Genomic DNA, 21,884 nt, shown 5'->3' with positions numbered 1-21,884 from the left:
CTGTACAAGTCAGAGAGTACTTTTTCACTGTGAAGGGCGTTAGAGGGACTTTATATATAGCCTGATGTCCATGGGAATTTTGCTCTCAGGAAAGCTAGAGTATTCAGGTCCTAAGAAGGAAATGAACAAGGTGCAAAGAAATCTGATTAAAAAAACCCCTAACCCCATTTTATAAGGTCTTTCTTAAGGCTTTTCACATCACTTCAGAATTGGCTCCAGAAATTGCCAGTTAAAACAGGTTGTCTGGCTCACTCATCGCATTTGAAACAATATCTTTACTCCCTAATCAGTCTCTAAAGTTAGAAAAACAATTGTGGTTTAAAATTTCCAAATGCGTATTTAGTCTTTATGATTCATTTAGAGTTAGAGAAGTAAAACCTTACAACCTGGCTAAAATCCCGAAGCTTCATAACAAGCCCCTGTTTGCATGACATATATTGCTTTTTAGTGAGTCTAATTTTCTCCTTGCTTTTAAGTTCTGTCTGCTTAGCAAGTATGTTGCTTTGGGAGGGTACTAACAGAACCAGTAATAATTCTGATTAATTCTGCATGCATTGATCATATAATGGACTTTTTTACTTAAAGGCTAATTATAATTCAAGTCAGCATGGTAACTACTTTTGAGGATTAGAATAAAAAAACTTGTTGTAATGAGCACCTAATTTTTAATTCTTTGCAGTGACTGAACTGCTAAATGATGAAGAGCCTAGCCTCAAATTGTTTTCTTTAAAAAACCGTTAAGATAACAAATCTCACAAATTTTTATTGCTACTCTGAAAGATAAAGAACTTAATGGCATGCCCTCATTTTCTGACCTTATAAAAACATGTATTTGAGGCAAAGAAATACTTTCAGATTACAGATGTCATTTTCTTTGTGGATGACAAAATTCTTGATTTTGCAATACAGCAGGATGATGGACTGTCATATTTTTCAACTATTTTCAAAATTTTAGATTTGGATTTTTTTGTTGTTGTTGTACAAAGAAAAATTAAACTATGCTATAAAACATATGCTGTGAAGCTCAATTTTCCAACTAGTAATAGCTTTAGAGGAAACAACATTTTGTGTTTCAGTTACTTATGTTTTAGCTTTTTCCAGGACAGAAAATGAGAGCTTTCATGATTTGGAGGATATAGTTTCTGACAGATTAATAAGAACTGCATATATCTTGAAGAATGCCCCAGTAAATACTCCTGACACATGCATACCATCCAATGTTGATGACGATTTCATTTTCTGGCCTTGATTCTCAAAATTATTTCTGGGAAATTACATGTTTACCCTATGGAAGTGACTACCACCGTAACACATGGAAACCAGAGAGCTAGGAATGAAGGAACAAAGACAGATGTGTAACCATATACATACAGATATATGTTTGTATATATACTTCCACTCTGGAAAGTGAATACTCAAAATGAATTGCACAATTGTGTAATGTATTTTATCCACCCATGCATAGAGCTACTTCTGAAAACTAGCCCACCAAATGCAGATATTAAGTCCTATATTTTTAGATCAGTTCCCATTTGCACCCAAAACGTGCATTCTTATAGTCTGCTTCTCAGTACTTAACCTATACTACACTACGCATTTCCCTTTGCTCAGGCAGATGACCCACTTTCAAGAACACTGTATGTGAGTAGTGAAAGGTTGGAGATTCATTCACACTTGAATATTTCCATATATATATATATATATATCAGCTAAGGCAAGTGCATATCAGAGAGAAATTAATTCCCTCAAATTCCAATTGCTGCAGTTAACGTCTTCAGCACATCTCTGTATCCAGGATTTGGAGGTGCCTGTCACAAAGTCAGCTGGTCCTTTCCAGCTCCTGAGTCCAGGCTAGAAAGAATTCTGAATATGGGGACCTACTGGATAAAAATGAACTGAAGCCTGGGCAAGAATATCTCAGTACTGGAGAAAATGGAGAGACAGGCCCTGCAGGTTTCCTGTTAACAGTGACTGACAAGGAAGAAAAACAGGAAGAAGAATGGAAATATCAAAAAGAAAAAAATGCATTAGGTAAATGTGCACAGCCTTCCTAAGAACTCCTGGGAGAAAAGGGGAATTTGCAGAACTTTCCTGTAGGTGGTGAATGGCATTGACTCCAAAACGAAATGCTTAGAGCTACCATTTACTTCAGATTTCCTTTAATTTTGCTGTCAGATGATAAGAGCAATATCTAAACACAAAAGCTTCAAAAACAGTTGCTCTCTTTCCGACAAGAGTTTAAATAGGACATTAACTTCTGTGCATCCAGCTAGAAAATTTTGTCTCTCCTTTCTCTGAAAGTTCCCTTTTGTAACAGAACTAACTGGGTGAAAGCAGTAATAACTCTTCTAGAGCTTAAAAAATAATTTCTGTGGAGCAGAGTCTTTCAGCCTTTATATGGAATTAGGAAAGTCACAGGGTAAGATCTCTGAGTAGGTACAGAAAAAAAAAGAAATTTAAGTACAGAAGAAAATTAAAACTCTCACAAAAAGAAAAAGAAAAGGACATAAACTTGATTCAAATTCCTATATCCCTATCCAGGTTCTTCTGAAATCTTGCTCAAGCACAGCCCCAGGGAATTCAACCCAAAGTAATTGTACTGAAAGATACAAGATGCTGCATACTGGCAAGTCTATTGAATCAGCCAGTTCCACCGGATTTCAAAATACAGAAAGCTTTCCCTACCTCTCAAAAGCAGAAGGGCTAAGAAGCCTGTCTTTTCTCATGTCAAATCATTCAGCAGTTCTGTTTACTTGAACAGGATAAAATAAAAATTTATATGCATTCATAAGCTTTGGTTCAGTATCTGTTTTAAAAACTGAGGGACAAATGCCAGAAATGTCACTGAAAATCTAGATCCTGCATAAAGTGTTGCTACTGAGAAGAGGCTTGTGTTCTGTGAAGGCTTCTCACTCAGTGAAGAAGTTGAGAACTGTACAGTTAAATTCCAGAAAATGCAATGCAATGGATTTGAGAGACGTCTGACATTAGAATGAATATGGGTATGCATTACATTACAGTAAACAGTGCTGCTTTGTATGTATCTTCCCACAAAAGTTATGAGATAAAACAGATATATGAAGTTTGTGTTTCACAGACAGGCTTCTGTGTCTGCTTGGCATCAGCTGGGGGATAGCAGAGCGATGAGTTAATATTCTGTGTTTAGGTGCCTTACTTGCTTCCCAAGTGACAGGGTGGAACACATTCAGGGGCTCATTAAGTTTCCAGCCATTCCTAAACAGCAACAGGTGCTTGAGTAACATTTCTCCAGTCTGTCACAGACAGCTTCTTCACTGTCTTGGAGACAACTAACTGCGCTTATGTTTCCTCCGTGGCACCAAGTGACAACGCAGAGAGATCAAAAAGGAACAGGAAGAACTCCCAAAACATCCGCATGTGCATAGTGAATGGGTCTAGAAAAGTAAGTAATAAAAGATCCTGTAGCATACTCTGAATTCAGATATGATACTTGCATGTCCATCCAATGTTGCTGCTCATTCAGACTCCAGTATCACATTCAACCAAGTCCTAACAGGTTCCCAGAAACATTGATTAATTAATTGAAATGGCATTATAAGAAGCCGAAACTTTCTCAGTGATTAGTATCTATTAATCCTTTATGTATGTTCAAGCACACTGGACTGAATGTCTTGGGAAGCTTCTTCAACCATAAGAAGAAAGATGAGATGTAGCTGGACAGATATGGTCCATTGCCTGGCATGGCATTTGCGTTTTCATAGGTTGGTTTAGCATGTGTAAAGAGTGCTATGTATGTTTACAGTTACCTAAAACATTTCATAATACACTCTGCCATCGTAGAGATTAATTCACAAGGAAGCAAATTTCAGTTCAACTAACAGATTTAAAGAAAAGGGAACTTACTATTTCATATTTAAGAACTACATCCAGGAATCTTCTATGTGTAGAATATTCCTGTATCTTGATCTACTTTTCTTTACCTCTCACAAAGTTTGGAAACAGTCTGAAAAATCTCTGCCAACAGCTACTGGGCTGGCATGCAAATTCTCAAGAATGTTGTCATCCGTTTGCTAGGAAAAACTTCCCTTATGGAAACTTACATATTGTGACAAGTTCCTAGATGTTGTAACAACATCGTGAGAGGTTTGTATTATTTCTTTTGCATTATACATACCATCACTGCATATCACTATTAAGAGAATAGCAAAGACATATCTTGGAGAGTTTTATAAAGTCCTGAAAAATCCTTGAAAATACTGTAACCAACAACAAGGATCAATGAGGGGGAAAAAAGAAAAAGAGAGAGAAAAAAAAAGAGAAAAAAAGGGAAAAATAAGACCAAGTCACTGCTACAAATAGGATTCCTCTCTGTTTTGTGTGGTAACAACATGATGGTACCAAGTGATTGCAAATCCAGACAATTGGGTTTCCTCCATGTTCAAATTTCTCATCCTGTCACTGCTATTTCAAAGTAACTTTCAATCAACACCAGTTCCCTGGAAATTTGTTTCTCCATAAGATAATGCTGATGTTGTTTTTGGAAATTGATGTGATGATTTTCCCATGGTGGGACATAAATCTTAGCTAAAACAGAGGGTGAGAAAAGGGGGCAAATACTACTTTTTCTTTGCTGAGAGAGTGCCCATTGTCCTAACTCTAGCCATTCTCTGGTTTCTGCTACTTCTTCTCATGCCACAGACATAGCTCTCAGTGACAGAAAAATCCTGGTTTTTTTCTCCAGACTGCTTAATTACATAGAGTTGAATGCCTTGAATTGAACAGAACCCATCCTGTAAGCCCCCTGTAAGCTCTCTCCTATGCACATTCTACTAGCACTCTTGTGCATCTAGGGCGCAGAGGGTGCACCTCAATGCAGAATTGCACTAGATGAAATTTCTTCACTGAAACACCACCAGTCTCCTCCTGGACTAGATTTTAAATAGAAGACTGCATTTTCCTAAATGATTAATATTTGACCAAATGATTCCATTTTACTCTGCAGGCAACTGCACTGTTTTTCCACTGTACCCACTGAATTCGGGAACAAATTTTCACTGGGCAAAAATCCCACACTTCATCCATTTTTCACTTCACTTTTTGCCTTTCAGGTGATTTCGAAAGCTGCCCCTCTGAGCCAGCCTTACTGGCAACAAATAATTTTCCCAGAGCAGACGCTCAGATGTAGACTTTTTTATTTATTGGTTAAATTCACGGACATGCAAGGTCTGCATGAAGATGGAAACCCCAAAGACCAGCCACAACTCCAGTTGCTTTTGGCATGTGTTCCCAGGATGAGTGCCCCAGGCAAGTGCCTCAATGACCTTCAACTGAGCTACTCTTTGCTCACAGTTAAAGTAAATACAATAGGGATTTCTGCCAAAGGTCCTTATAAAAATAGTTTAACCACACAAGACTCTCTTCTTACATGATCTTCACTAGTCAGTATAGGATTCATTATTGCAGAAAACGAACAACCTCCCTGGGAACTGTATTTTCAGCTGTTACAACACACAAACTGTAATATGCACATTCAATTCTTCCCATAATTCATTAAGAACACAGAAGGGACATTATGCTTCAGTGCTGTGGCAATTCACAGGTCCCTTAAGAAAACCACTGCAAATACTACATTCCATTACATAAATCCTGAATCCTACCACAATGGACAAGAATTTGGTCTCTGACTTATCCTCCTTGTTATAGGAGGGAGAAATTATAAAAACTATCTCCTCAAGGCATACACAGGCCCGTGCTGGAATGCAAAGATTTTGTTTTCTGAAAGAACAGTCTTTTCCACAAAGGAAAAGCGATCATTCTAATCTGTACTCACTCAGGACATGTGAATCCACTCGCTCTGTGCAGAATTTACAGTTACAGCTCAAACTGTGCAAGTGTCTGCAATTCCCAATGTAACTACCTAGAACTCAACCAACCACGTGTCTTTTGTATCAATTTGCCTAAAGATTCCAGACAAACTGGAAGCCAGGGAGTAAACCAGGTATTGGGTCAGGGACTGTATCTTATACTGACAAGAATCTTACTAAAATATTTTGACTCGTCAGTGGAAATCACTACTATGTAATGGAGTACAGAGTATTTTTGTCGACAGAGTCAGTTCTCCACATCCTGTGTATAATTAATGCAGTTCTCTGGCTGGAGGCTTGGTAAATTCAGTAGACTATTGCTACTGGAAAGCACACATCAAAGTGGAAACCAAGTAAAACTTTGATGACAAGACTCTTCCATTAAATAAAAAAAAAACAAACCTCTACTATTTTAGATTTTTAAAAAAACCCAAATCTAGAATGCAATGTTCTACTCACATTATAATGTAAGATACACTGTTTGCCTACTCATAGACACTTAATCAATTTTCCACGTGAAACATTTCCATGCCAACCCCTATTTTAATACCAGAGACTCAGAAGATGTAAGACAAGTACAGCAAGTCCATTTGAGTCAAAGTCTTGCAGTTCCCCCTCTTTGTGATGTCCCCCCAATACAACAGATACAAAGTTTATTTACCTTTATTCCAGGGAGTCCAGGAAGCCCAGGAAGACCTGGTTCACCCTACATGGGAAAATTACATAACATTACAGACATTATTCAGTTATGGCCACTATCCAGCGAACACCCCTGTAAAATGTGCAGGAAGATAAAAGAGCATGAATGACTGCTGGTCAGCTCCAGCAGGACCGATATTTTCAAAATGACTGTCTTACATGTACAATGAGTAAGAGTTGTGTTAAGAACTTAGGTATCTTCTGGGAACCTTGGATGTGAAGATGACACCCAGACTGAAAATCCATGTCAGGAAAGCCAAATATGAATTCTCCTTAGCCTTCAGCAAAAGGGAAGAAAACAAGCAGCACTGGTTCATTTTACACACTGTCATTTAAGTTCCATACTTATGACAGATGTTTAATTCTGGTCCATTCGCAACTCTGAGCTAGATATTGTGCTGTGTAACTATCTGATTTAGCTACAAAGCAATTCAGAAGAGCTTAGTTTAAATTGCATAATTCAAGCAGGACTGCATAATTATAACTGGGCCATCAATTTTATAGAGCTATCCATAGCATCATTTCAGAGCTTGCTATTTATCTATGAATATACACAGTGCCATGAAGGACAGTGGGAGTGTAACCTTTTAATGCTTTACCCAGAAAAGCCCTGCTTATTTAAAATTGCAATTAAAAGAGCTACAGAACTGCATTTGCAAGGGTAATTTTTTAACAGGTATTCAAAACTGAATGGAATAATTTTGAAATTAAGTTGAAATTAGTCTAAGACAAGAATGACAACATTCTCACAAATGGTCATTTTGAGATATCAGCTAAATGGAAAAATGTTGTCCAGGGAAATAAGATGATGAAGAGGAAAAAAAGAGCAATAACATGTGAAGAAATCATTATTTTAAAGGCTGGAGATTTTATTTTAATATAGAGGTGGATTCTAACCAGCACTTTGGATCTGAATATTCCCTGAACTTTCTGGAAGCTTAGGTTTGAACTCTGAAGCAACTTTTACCTTTATAGTGAGTTGAACTATATCCCAGATTTTGTACACTCCTGAGCTTTATAGAAATACAGATTTCAACTCTGTGGTTTGGGCTGATTCATACAGATTGTGCTATTAAAATATCTTACACGTCTGTTTACACGCATGCTTACATACATTCCTACATTCACATAAACACGTGTACACATACACAAACATAAACACATGCATACATAAGATAGATGTTCATCAAACTACTGTACCCAAAAACACTTCTTTGAGGCATTATTATTGACTAGACTTGAAATGCTCATAACAAAATTACATTCTGCCACAAACTGAAAGACACAATAGAGAGGCTGTAAATCTCTTTACCAAATGGAGTGATTTTCAAGTGCAATAGAAGGATCTGATAACAGCTTCTTTGTGCATTTTAGTTTCTCCAAAATTTAACTGTTCAAATTGCCTAAAAGCACAGGAAAGATTCCAGTCTCAAAATATTAACTATAAAATCAGATAGAAGAACAGAGGCTAGGATGGCATTTTCAACAGACACTATTATTTTTTGGCATGTTCACTAACACTTTCTAAAGCAGAAAATGGGTTATCACTCTTGCAAAAGAATAATCCTTTAAAAGGCCTCCATTGCACTAACAAAATGTTAACTCCAAACATTTCTTGTGTGGCCATACATACAAAACTACAACCATGAACTTTTCTCATCTAATTGTGGAGACACTGTATTTCACTTCTAAGCACAGCATCTGAATATTTATAACTGATAATATAATAGTATTGCTGCAGTGGTCTTGGGACAGAGGTAAGCCCCACAGACTCACACATAACAAGCAGAAAGGATTCAGCAAAGCCAGTTCAGTCACAACCTAAAACAATTAAAATGCCCCTCAAAGATACATTAAACAATGTGAAACATAATTAAATAAATCACTATTTCTTAACTACAATTGGTATTGTAGATGAATGAATAATATTTTCTTTTCTGGACTTTTCCTAATATCTGAGTAGGATTTATGGGAAGAATTATTTTTAAAGAAACCAAAGCTGTATACTAACTCTATTTCATAATGCTCAGCTTGGCACTGCAGGTCATCCTATCACCTCTGCACACAATACGGCACACAACAGCCTTGTCAGATTGCCAAAATACTGTCTCATTTCATTTCATGTAAATAATATTCAGGTGGGCAGCTCAATATATATCTGTCCTTAGAAGATGGATAAGGAACAACTAGAAGGAGAGAAAGAAAAGAAGATACAGGAAGGAAATAGGAACGAGACACAGAAGAGGGAAAAGTATTCAGATGACATAGATAGCAGAGACATGCCTCTAGTTGGAAAAAGCCCCCCCAATCTCTGGTGGGATGACAAGTCCCTGCTAAGCAGGGGTGCAGAGCAGCAGACGTGGGGCACCTGTCTGGAGGAGGCACACTAAGTGCATTACAGGAGCTGCTGCTTTGGGCTGGGACACGAACATGGCATAGTGGAAGCTTATGATGTGAATGGAAAGAACACACTAAGTCCCCCTTGGTGTGAAGAAGAAGCTGACATTATAGAAAGTCTGAACTGCGTACTCCTCACTCATCCATGCTGCCTAAATGAGATCAAACCTGAGTGCCCGGAGACTGAGATTGAGGAGTCTGCTGATAAATCACCGCTAGTTTTGCCTCCATGGCAGCCACCTAACGACAGTATGAAGCTCCACAGGCTCTTAAGTGCATTTTCTGGTTTATTACCCAAGCAAAGCATGCAATGCAGAATGCACACACTAAATGACTCTGTAGATTAGACAGCTTTAAACAACTTTGATTACCTCTCCTAATTAAAACTGTATTTTACTAAAGAACTGCATTTGCAACCATAATAGTCTTTGTTTAGTATCTTATAATTGATGACAGTTATAATTTTCAAACAAGAAGACTTAATTTCTTATTTATTTCTTATTTATATGTGGTTTGGGGTTTTGCTTAGTCACCAAAAGACCTTGAGTATTAGAAAATGGTTGTACTGCCATCCATTATATAGAATTTTAGCTCTTGATTGTCTGTCTGGAATACCTGCTAGCTGAACTTGCAGTTGGACTCTGCTCCACTCTGGCAGCAGTGGCTAATTTTCAATATTGTAAGAGGTAAGAACGGTACCAGTGGCTCCCAAGGGAAACCAAATATTGCAATTCAAAAAATCTGGTTTTCTCATTGTCTCTTTGCTCTCCCTGCAGGACCTGCCTCCTACTCTCATGAAAGGGAGCTGAATGCACAGCATTCACTGTTTGATGTACTATGGATTCAAAGAGCAAATTCCCCAGCTTCAGATGGCCTCATGCAGCACAGAGTCATTATAACTCCCGCAGAACCTTTACTTGCAGAAGCAGCCTCAGTCACAGAGCACCCAGGGGCATTTCTTCCCTTGGAAGGAAGAACAGAGCAGCATTACCTGGTCTATGTCCTTCCAAACACACCACATGCCTCTGACAATTTGATTCCCCTACAGGAATGTATGAAAGGGATTCTAGTCAATCCTTATTTTGTTCCCTAACAGGTACATGTGAAAAAAGATTCTAGTCAATACTTATTTTCTTCCTAATGAGATGTAATAATGTACCATAGTCCGAAGGTTAATAGTCAGTCAAACATGCAGGGTTAGCTTGTGATCACTGAAGGAACAGAGCCATTCTTTGTTAGTCTCACCAGCTGCAACTGCGTAGGCTTTCAATGCAAGAAGTGTGCTGTGGCTAGAAGGGAAGGTGGGTTAGTCTAATATCACTTTTCATGTTCATTAGTATCAGCATTCCTGTGCTTTTTAAAATACAAAATGAACGTACACCAAATCTGTACAGGCCTTGGCTGGCTAAACTGTACTGCCTTGGGCTGATCCGAGTACAAGGGCCAGGGGTAACACGGATGTAACATTGTTTAGGACAAATCCAACAGAAAAGGAAAACTGAACAATTCCAAGTAATACCTTTTGTCCAGGCCGTCCGGATTCACCAGGTTCACCCTAAAAGAAAATAGATGAAAGATGAGATCTGAATAAATGAATTAAAGATAAAGATGTAGAAAACCATAACATTAATGATACCCACAATGTCTGTGATGCTGCAAAGTAAAATGGACCAACCACCCCTCTTCTACCTTCACAACTCCTTTAAAAGCACATTACCTTGATTCCTGCAGCAGAAGAACCAGGGTCACCCTGATACAAAATCCACAAGAAATAATCACACTTATTACATATACAGTTTTCCAGGAAACACTTATAACAAATCATGTAAGACTACAGCAACATTATATGGCAAAATAACTATACAGCAAGATTGCCTGTTCTTTGTGCGGCTACACAGGAAATTAACTAATGAATTCAATCAGTGTGACTCAGAAAAGGAACAGTATTGTTGTCAAGATCATGCAGAGAGATTTAGTTTCTTTCACTCACCCAAACAGTGTAACAGTTAACCTCAAATTTTACAACTAATAATGTAGACATAGTAATTGCAGACTTTGTATAAATGTACTTCACAAAGCCAGAAGAAGGGACATACTTTGACATCTCTAAATTGCTGATCTACATTAAAAATAATTTACTGCTATTTGCAAAGAATATGAGCAATGATTTTGACCTAATTCTACAGATGGCAAGTGTCAGGTCTCAACTGACAAAATTTTTTGTGCTAATGAAGACTCACCTTCAAAAAATGCCCCAGTGACTTATGAGTTTATCTCCATCAGGGCTGGTCATAGCTCTATTTCCTCAGCACTTCAGCATATTTAAACTGATAGATCAATGCAGTGATGTGTTATACCTTACAGGATGAGCTAGCTATGGTAATTTACATATTCAAGAAAGGTCTCTGTTCTGAGGAGGCATTTAGAATTCAAAAAGATTTCACTCAGTTGACTGGATCTGATAGGCAGCGATAAGTACAAGGACAGAGGATCAGTGAGTGACTGGGCCAAGGAAGCTTTTAGCTTCCAGTTTTCTACAATTGTCACAGGATCCTTAAAATTCTTGTACACTCAATTAGTTGTTTTTTTTTCCTTAAACAACATGCTGAAGAAAAAGAAAAAAAATACTGAAAGGTTTTCTAGTCAAACTATATACTATTGAAGATGGTTAGAGTACTATATATTTGAAAATATATCTGAAAAATTGTTTCATTATTCAAAATAAACGTACATCATTTGCTGGAAGTAACAAGTTGCTACAGAGCAGAAATATCAAGCTCCCCAACAGCCTGGTAGTGATTTACATAGGTAGAATAGAAGCCAGTACTGTAATGTACTTTGAAGATGCATAGGCAAAATATACATGCTTAATATTCTTTGTGCTAAAATACAAATAGGGATACCCATTCCTGATGTTTCAGTGAAGCTGCAGGAAGCATTCTGTAAATGCCGTCGCTTTAAAGTTGGTTTGCGTATGGAGTCTCTTTGGTATTATCTTACAAAATTAAATGGTACCAGTTTACATGCTCATTCTCCTTTAAAGAACAGGAGTACACAGCTACTGCAGCTTGCTCTTGTGTGAAGAAAACACAAAAATCGGTATTATGAAGGGCTGATACATGCATGGAAACCTGAGCTGCCTCATTTTGATAGACATGCATGAGTGATACTGCTAATATCCCTTACAAGCATGTATAACTGAAAGCCTCAAGGACTTTTTATAGCTATGAAGTGGCAAAGCAACTGGTAAGACACATCAGCCAGTCAAACATTTTAAAGGGTAATGATGGATATGGAGAAGATAAGACACAAAATAGTTACAAGCCATCTTCATGCAAGAATAAAAATTAGTATCAGATTAAAGAAAAAATTACAGTACAGCATATTCTCAATTCACTGATAAGTCAAACAGTTCACGAATGAAGAAAATTTAGCAGGTGAACATGTGAAAAGAAGGAATATACTTGGTAGTTTCTAGGGACCAAGGCTACAGTGGAAGAATACAGAAATCAAGTTTGGCATTAAGACTGTCTTCAAAGTAGGACAATTCAACAAAGACACTTTAATTCTAAAGTCTCAGGTCAAGAATAAAGCACCCAAGTCCACATTTCTGAGAGTCACTAGGTACAGCAGTTGAGAAAACAAAACTACATTCATTGCACAAACAGGAACCTGCTCCTAAAGCAAGTCTGAAACTGTTGCCACCTGGTATCTCTCTCTCTCACCATATAAATAAAATTTAGCATTTATCTCACAGAAACATTATTTAAGCCTTTAAAGAAATGTTTTTAATTTTTATGAACTACAGATTAAATCTCTTAAGCATATGTGTAGCGTTATGATCTACTGCAATGTTCTCTGCATTTATTTACGTAAAATTAATGCTGTTTACTGAGCAGGAAGGATCCGTACATGTATGTGGTTGAACACCTGAGAACTGAGTGAATAACAGACTTATCTCATCTCTGAATACAGCCAGCAGCTCTCTTACAAACGCTCTTTAAAAAGAGCCTTATTAAGTCTTATAATACAGACAAAAATACAAATAAAAAAGAAATGTAGGAAAAAAGTCAAGTCTACTTCTTGAGCATATTTATTAAATATGTCTGAAATAGTCATTCTGATTTCCTCTGCCACTTAAATGATTAGCAATTTCTGGGCAAACTCATGCTGAATCACACATAATGATCATATAGCAAAAACTTTCTCCTATGCTGAAGAACAGGAAAGAATACAAACCCTGTTAAGTAGCTCAAGTGTAATGTAATGACACCAAGTTTAATACTTACTCCTAAATTATCTGTCAAAACCCACCTCCTAAGCTCTCTAGAAAGTGCTGTTTGCAGAGTTGTCTATCGGGAACTTTAAGCTGCAGTTCTCCTATAAGAACTGTTTTGGTTTTTTTTTCTGGGTGGCAGAGTGTCTTGTAGGTAGGGAAAATGGAGGAAAAATAATGAAAATCAACAGTCACAATTCTGCTAAGTGCTGCAAAAATTAATGCAGAGGATTCTAACCTGTTACAGTTAAAGCAATGCACTCCAAACAAACAGAATATATTCCCATGTCACCATCCCACCTCTGAAACTCATATGAAACCTAGAAGAGATGGGAGACTTCTGCATTATGAAGTTCAACAGGTTTATTGAAGTTTCTTCAGATACGGCAATATCAGAAGTCTCATGATGACCTATATTTTCCACAAGTTGGTCCCACTTAGACTGCCAAACTGCTGAAAGCTCACAGAAATATTTAAAACTTTATACTTGGGCAGAAACAGGGAGACGTGCACACTGCTAATCACAGTGCAGTATGGGCATTCTAGTGGATGCCAGTTCACTCTCACAGTTGATAAAGTAGAAAATCAACAAGTGAAGCAGCACTAGGCTTCCCAGAGAGATTATTAATTTCCCATTTACTTGTTGCAGAACTATCTACCTGAACAACAATCTCATACTTCTAACAGGTTATATTCTTAAACCACATAAAAGTGGATCAAGATTATGTTACTGGTATACACTGTATAACTAACTAAGGTTCTTAAGACTTTCATCTGGGTTAATAAACACGACTGCAGATAAAGTATTATTTAAATGAAGTTCGAGAATCAAATAACTTGACTATTCTGAAATCTGATGTCTATTTTTAATTGCTGACTTTAGAATATACTCCAAAAAATCCTTGTGCTCTTCAAAGTGTAGTTTTACTGTATCCAAGGGTCCTGAGGGATTTGCACGCATTCCTTACCAGCTTGATATATCCATCATAAATTTCTCCTTGCACTGAACTGGTGTAAGGTGGTTAAGCATTACATATGTGAGGGTACAAGAAAAAATTTTTATGTTTCTGCCAAAGTGCAGTCACTAAAGTAAATGTTTTTAGAAGCATATGAATTCAAAAGTGATGGCCAGAATAGATCAATGTCTGACCCTTTCTCCTGTGCAACACATGCTTTACCCTGACTGCTAAAGACTATGACTTAAGTAAACCACATTGAAAACCCATGTTAGTTTTTTTTTTCAGTGATACAGCACAAGTCTCACATAAAATGAAACTAAGGAAAATAAAAATTTTGACAAAGTCTATTCTTTAGTGATTTCTACAACATCTTGGTACTTTGCAACAATGAACCAGCAGGGTATCAAGTGAGGTTATTATTGCTGTCACTTGGAATACAGATTTAAAGTGTGTTTTTATCTTCAACTCCTGATTGTCCAGCAGCCAATTTTGGAGGGAAATTACCGATCACAATACCATAACTTTTGTACTTATTCATTTGGTCCCTTCTCTTTGAGGGAAACACAGAAGGGGAAAAATTAAAGGGTATATCAGAAATGGCTATAACTCAACAGACCTAATTCCAACTGACAGGCTGTGACCAAAGCTTCTGTATGATGCAAATTTCAGCAAAGAGTTCGAAACATGCTGATGTATTCTGTACTAAACTACTGCTGTTTAAAGTCAGAAATCTTATGCTTAGTTGGACAGAATAGTGACAATTTTTCGTCTGTTTATAAAAATGAACTCAGTCAAATCATTCATCTTTAAAAAAACCGTCAGCTTAAAATGCATTTTTCTTTTGATCAAATTATTATTTTCATTAGCTCATTATATTGTAAGCACGCCTAAAGCACAGAGTTTCTTCTCTGCTAATAAGCAGTGTACCTTTTCTCCCGTGTCACCCTTCAGTCCATTTTCTCCAGCATCCCCCTATAATCAAAATACATATTATATTTTTATGATTTTATGTAAGCATACAACATGCAGAGAAGAGCCAGCATTCCAACATGATTAGCAAGTTGATTTTGTTAACCAGGCAGTCAGCCTCTCTGTGACATTGTCAGGAAGTGTCTATGTCTTACACAGACCTCACTACAACCGTGATCTCTTTCACGATCCAACTATCAAATAACAACCTGTCAATATAATCTACCAATTTTCTAAGTTCACTGCGGTTTAGCGATGAAGGAATGATTTAATGATTTCATGATGATTCAGCATTTTAAATTGCCAATCCTTTTTTTTTTTTCCAACACAGAGACATTCACCTAAATGCATCTAATAAAATTCAGATGACAGTTACCCAATTCCAATACTTTTTATCAGGATTCTCAAGTAATTCATGGTATATACTCTCTGAGTCTGAAGTCATTCTTGAATGATTCACCAAGTAAAAAAATGCATTGAATGACACTCCTCCAAGGAGTTACCAAAATGACTGTTATCTCTACATAAATTCTATGCATTGTTTTTTGTTACAAAAGTGATGTTCAGATAACACTTTTTCATGGCTGAGCAGACATCTTCTACTTCCAAAAAACCCCAAATTTTTAAAGAAAAATTTCAAAAGATTTATATAGAAAAAGACCTAATTTCCACTTACAGTCATATAGCCATATAAGAAGTCCAGACTACACCAAACAGTCGACATTGTATGTTAGACTACAGGCCAAAAACCCCTGTGGGACTTGAAGTTCATGTGAAGTGCAAGAAATATTTAAAATGCCAAAAATATTGATAAATACTGAGTCTAAGTAGGTTAAAAAAAATTCCTATTCTTGGTCAGATAACCAGTAGTGGTATTCAAATAGCAGTATTTATTCAGCATCTGTGTCATATTGTTCCAAAAACCTTAATGTGAAATTTCATTCAGAAGGACTTATTACAGAAAGCAATTTGTTTATCACAGTCACTAACACGATGGGAACTAGGTAACAATCTAGCAGCACTTTAATTAAGGGCTTGATGAAACATAGAACAGCAACTCTTAGGAATGTCATCCCAAGTTCATTTGACATGATAAAGCACATTGAGGGCATTTGTAATTACACTTTTAGGAAAAGACAAAGGGTAATTATGGAAAAATAGAATGATTTTAAGTAACAGAAATTCAGTATATGTTAAAATTCATTGTTATTCCTTTTGTGTCTGAAAACAAACATAGGATTAGTGAAGCACTTCAACAAATATAATTATAACAGAAGAAATTATCTCATGAAAAAAGATTCCCAGTTACATACTTCTATATGTGGGGTATAGACTTTCAAGATTTCCCTGGAATATTTTATTATATGCTTTTCAAAATGTGAAATGAATTGGATTTACAGACATCTGGAAGTGAAATTCAATTATGGCTGCAAAGACATTAGTAAACATTTCTCAAGAGTAAATTGCATACGAATACAAGAAACTTATTTTTTAAAAACATGCCTCCAGGTACTTAAGAAGATGAGCCCATGTACAGATTCCTACTCAGAATAAGGATTATGCCTTATTCTCAATCTGCCCCTGCCTACAGATGCAGAAGCTCACTCTAACTTAGTGTGTACTTGGGTGCTCCTCCCCGGAAGAGCAGAATTATACTCCTGTTTTGCAGCATGGAGCTTGTTCCAGCCCCTTGTCTTGTCTTGGCGTGACTGTGGACATCAGAGAAGTAATTCCTCACTAACTCACTGCAAGTCAGAGCATAATCAGTGTAACATTTGTGCTGCTGGTACCTCTTCAGACAGTCAACAGCCTAAGATCATGGGGGCAGATTCCCTTGCTCTTCCTTGAACTGATTCAAATACGAAGGGAGAATTGCACTTCCCGTGTGTGGAGAACTGGTTACCCAGATATCATTTGGAGTCTATGTAGCTATCACTCTTGTTACCTAATCATTTCATTCCACACATGTGTCAGAGCACTAAAACCAAGTTATGAGAAATGTGTATATCTCTATTCAGACAGGCTCATCATTTTCTGAGATTAACTGTAGTGAGGATTAGTTGCATGGTTGCTCAGCTCTGCAGCCTTTAACACATGAGCTTTTAACACACTGCTGTCTGTGATTAATCCCACTGCAGTAATTGCAGATCAATAACTTCCATTAGTAGGTATCATCTGACACTTCTAAAGGCTGCTCAATGACTCTTAAGTTCTGGGTACTAGCTGTGTTTTTTTTCTTTTTAAACTTGGAATCAGTGCACTGGCAATTCTCCAAGCAGTTATGCAAAACAGAACCACCACAAAGGAAGTGGAGCATGTCTCACCTTTTCTCCTCTTTCTCCAGGGTCACCCTGATGAAAATAATTGGAGTAAAGTCATAAGTTACTAACTCAAGGAAAAATCAAAGCGTTAGTATTACTACCATTAGTATGTCAATGACTAGTAATTATGTCACTACTGATGACAATGCCTCAGATGATAAAATCCAACAGGAACATCTCCAATAAACAATAGAATATGTAAATGTAATAGACCTCAATGGACAATACAACTTCAACATAATTTTAAAAGCTTAATGATTTGCATGTAAAGACTTCCCTCCGTCCTCTTTTGTCCCAGATTAAACACTGACAAACAGGTGTATGTCTTCGAGAGGTGGCCTGTGAGGATGTAGATAACTCCTACATTTGGTTCTCCTTATGTTGAGAATGAACAAAGGAAAACCTCAAAGTCTGAATGTGAAGGGAAAGTCTTTAATTCTGTTAATGGCTCAGAAGGTTCCTCAAGAGATAGAAAAGTCCTTAACCATTTAAAACTAATTCTTAATTTTGTTGCACAGTAAAGAGGCTTCAGTGCTCCTTACATTCTCGGTAATAATCTCTGTAACAAAAAGATGGCTTAAAGCCACTATTTGTTTCAAAATTAAAATGTGCTTGAGAAACTGCAAATGCACTTTTGCACACCAGCCTGACCCTGACAACTCACCTCTGCATTTCTGGCTCAGAGCTGCACTCTGGCTCATATTTGCCCCTTCTGAAGGCTGGTGGTCGCTAGGCAACTCAGAGACTACAGCTGTGAATACGAATTAAGCATCAACTGCCATAATTTGGCTTCTGTATAGAAAGTAAGAAAAGGTCATGCTCCCAAATGGTTTGTTTTCATTCCTGATGGACAGCAGAGAGTCAGTAAATGTAAACAGGCTGCCTTGCATGTCTGTCAGCAGCAGCATGATGCACAGAATCAGCTGAGGAGCACATGTTCACCAAAGACACACTCGCAGCTGATGGGATTAGTATTTAGCACACAGAAGCTCACAGATCCCACCATCTTGGACATGTTGAGCTTTCTTTTAAATGAAGTTATCGTAAGCTTTACGTTCTATTTCACTTGTTCAATATTAAAACAGCAGAACAAATAATATAACAATAAAATAAGTGCAAAGAGTCATACTGATGTAACAAATACAGGCTGAGATATGCTCCTAATGAGGCTTGTTGCCAACTTCCATAATAGCAGGATCAGCCCTTGAGACTTAACCCTGACATTCGTCAAAGAGTTGACCATAGTAGTTCTTGAAAAGAAGCCTGAAACACATTGTAAGGGGCATAAACAAAGCCTTTCTGAAAAGGTCCCCAAATTCCCAAACACTTGCAGGCATATTGCATTCACTTGGGAATGGATGTATATGCGTCAGTGCTGCTGACTGGGATTATACATGCACAGGAGAAGAATATGCTCCCTTATGGGGAAATGTGTAAAGCATCTTACAGCACTGATCACTGGAAGGAGCAGATCATTAAAAGCCAGTCAGAATATAAACCCAAGTTGGAAAGCATGACTGTCATCTGTATATGCACTCACATACTGTGTTTCTGTTTTTAATCCATTTTCAGTACTGACCTTAAGCCCCGCTGCTCCCTTCTCTCCTGCTATGCCAGGCAAACCAGGTTCACCCTAAAGGCAAAGAAAACAAAAGATGAGGTCAAGAAAGATATGATGAAATATATGAATCCTCTCATACTGGGTAAGTAATGATAAACAAAATTTAAAAAGACTCAGCAAATATGTACTCCACAGTTAGGCACTAAAATGCCTTATTTCATCAGGTTGGATTAACTCTAACCTGTATAAGACAAGAAATAATTCTACTGAAGGTGGTAGAGACACACAGATGTCAAACTAAACAGAAAAGAGAACTGTGACTCCTGATTCTGAAAATCTGGTCAATTAATCTTAAAAGTATAGTCTTCCCAGCAAGACTGCCAATGCTTTTCTCTTTTCTAAAACCTAGAAATACTGCAAGAAAGGCTTATCTTAAATGATTTTGACATTTGTGCTTCTGGTCTCATACAGAAGGCAGATAATGAAATAAAATGAGAAGGGCCCATTTCAGAAATGGAAGAATTTGGAAGAACAGAGAGCTTTTTAATTTTTTAAACCAACTTTGCTTGTCCATTTTTGATACTTTTATACCACTGGCTAAAAAGTGGTTTTAAAAGATTTAAAAATGTTCAGCATTACATCAATGTTCCAAATTTTGGGTATGTTTAATGGATAGCATATTATTCTTCTACAGTTCAAGGAGTCATAAATGATTTTCCTAAGTCACAACAAATAACAATTATTTTCAATTTTTTTCCCTCCCGCAAATTTAAAAACAAACAAACAAAAGAAAGAAAGAAGGAAACAAGAAAAAAACAAAACAAACCAAGACCCTGAAAGACATTTCTTAGTGTTTATATCCCAGATTTACAGGAAAAACACAGATATTTATTTTAGACAAAACAAAACAATGGTTAAACTTTATTGTAAAACAACTAGGGCTTACTATACAAAACCCTTTGCAGATGTATATCTGTCTCACAACAAATACCTACCTTCTTTGATAACCCTCACATACAAAACCGCATCACACTTCTGGCATAGGAAAGCACATAAATATAACAACCACAAAAAGATCTGAAAAAGCCTGCAATTAGGTTCTTCTGTAAGCCCTTTGCTATGTAAGTGTATAAAAATGTGAAAAAGTTAAACACAAGTATACAACCCAAATTAGAAACAGTAATTTGTATCAAAAACTCAGTGAACAATTTTCATACAGTATTCAAACTTAGTACACACGATGAGCCAATCCTCTACTCAGAAATTACAGAGAAGTTAAGATAAAGGCTTTTTCAAATGCAACAACATGCGTTTTCTAATCCTCCATAAAAGTCTTCTATTAAGAAAGGACTTAGCTTTTTCTTATTTCCACAGTCTCATTTTAATCACAGATATATAAACTCTGATTCTTTGTGAAACCAAGTTCCATTGTATCATTAATCACATTTTAATTTCATCAAGAGTTGTTTCAAAATACAAACCCAAACCATCGAGGTTCTAGCAAAACTTTATTGATGTATTTTCCAAGCCTGAGAAAAAATGTTAGGTACCATTAAGCTCACAGGAAATGAAACAGCCATTTGTGTCAGCCCTTTTTCAAGGCTCCTTTGTACCACAGTAGCTGTAAGGCTGATAAAGTGGCACAGACATTCGATATATGAGTAGTCAGGATCTGAAGCTGGGAGATTAGATGTGTCCTAAAGGATTGACCTAAAAGGGTCTTGAAGAAAACTGCCAGTTGACAAAATAAAGCAGAAGGGACCAATGAATACACACTTGTTTCTCCTCATACTCACACCCCAAACAAGTTTGTTTCTGTCCCCTTCATTTTCAAACAGCTGCTGTTGGCTGATGTTTTCATGGGGCTTAAATCTCTAATCAAAAGGTTGAAGTTCCAAGCCTGCCCTTTCCTCCAGGTTTACATATAACTGCTATGAATGCAGAGGGCTACTACTGTGACAAAATGGAGACTGCAAAACTAGAACAAAACAATTATTTTCTTTGGAAAAGAGGTGAAAACCTCAGGCTGTCACCTCATCATAGTAAATCCCTGTTCATATCAACAGTCTCATTTCTGACCCATATGCGACTTTTCTATGCTCAACACTATGTTTCTGGCACTGGAAGTACTAGTCAGAGGCATCAGAACAGCAGACATTATCTCTGGGAATGGGAAAGATTGAAGGCAAACCTAGAAGGACAGCACAGAAATGACCTTGTGGCTTTATGTTTTTGAAGTGATTATCATTCTGTTTCTAATGTTCAGATGAACAGGGACTAAAATAATTTTCTGTCATACCTATAATATTACTTTCCCTATTTTAGAACTCTATTTTCTTGTTCATACAAGGAATCAGGGGGTAATAATGTGAAGTAAAAATGTACAGCAAATAAGAAAAAAAAAGAAAAAAGAAGAAAAAAAAAAGAAAAGCTCCTCCCAAAAGCAAAACAGACCAAAGCCTTGAAAGACCTCTCATTGATTAGGAAATTCTAAAAGTAGTTATGAAGAAAAACAGCAGTTAACTTTTGAAGGTGAGTAGATTGATAGCTTTTCCCATGCTGCACACTAAAATACTGTGTTATTGCAGCAATGTTGGTCCCAAAAGATGATTTTGATTCTTGACATGAAAATATTGGCATTAAATTGGCATTAAAATATTTGTTAGGAAATACAGTTAATTATTTCCGTTCCATTTAGTTACTTATATATTTATTACTCAAAGCCTATATTAAAACCAGAATGCAAAATGCTGTATGAGTAAAAACTGGAGTATAAAATACTGTATAAGTATGTTTCAGCCCCATGGGTTAATGTTTTGGAGATAAACAAAAGGCATAGCTGACCTTTAAAAGGCTGAA

General features: G+C 36.9%; 1 protein-coding gene across 1 annotated transcript in view; it reads right to left on the bottom strand.

The window, feature by feature from the left end:
* The window catches only part of LOC113964601 (collagen alpha-1(XXV) chain), a 155,942-nt gene that overhangs the window by 45,636 nt on the left and 88,422 nt on the right, over nt 1–21,884 (bottom strand). Inside the window, exons 11-16 of the mRNA XM_027677054.1 lie at nt 19,044–19,097; nt 17,468–17,494; nt 15,102–15,146; nt 10,657–10,689; nt 10,459–10,494; nt 6,505–6,549 (exon numbers count right to left, since the gene is read on the bottom strand). Coding sequence (XP_027532855.1) covers nt 6,505–6,549; nt 10,459–10,494; nt 10,657–10,689; nt 15,102–15,146; nt 17,468–17,494; nt 19,044–19,097 — 240 coding nt within the window. The remainder of the gene's footprint in view (nt 1–6,504; nt 6,550–10,458; nt 10,495–10,656; nt 10,690–15,101; nt 15,147–17,467; nt 17,495–19,043; nt 19,098–21,884) is intronic.

This window comes from Neopelma chrysocephalum, unplaced genomic scaffold, assembly GCF_003984885.1.
Source record: "Neopelma chrysocephalum unplaced genomic scaffold, ASM398488v2 Primary Assembly neopelma1_42b, whole genome shotgun sequence".
Taxonomy (NCBI): Eukaryota; Metazoa; Chordata; class Aves; order Passeriformes; family Pipridae; genus Neopelma; species Neopelma chrysocephalum.
Note: the sequence above shows the minus strand (reverse complement) of the source record. Positions and strands in the feature narration are given on the sequence as shown.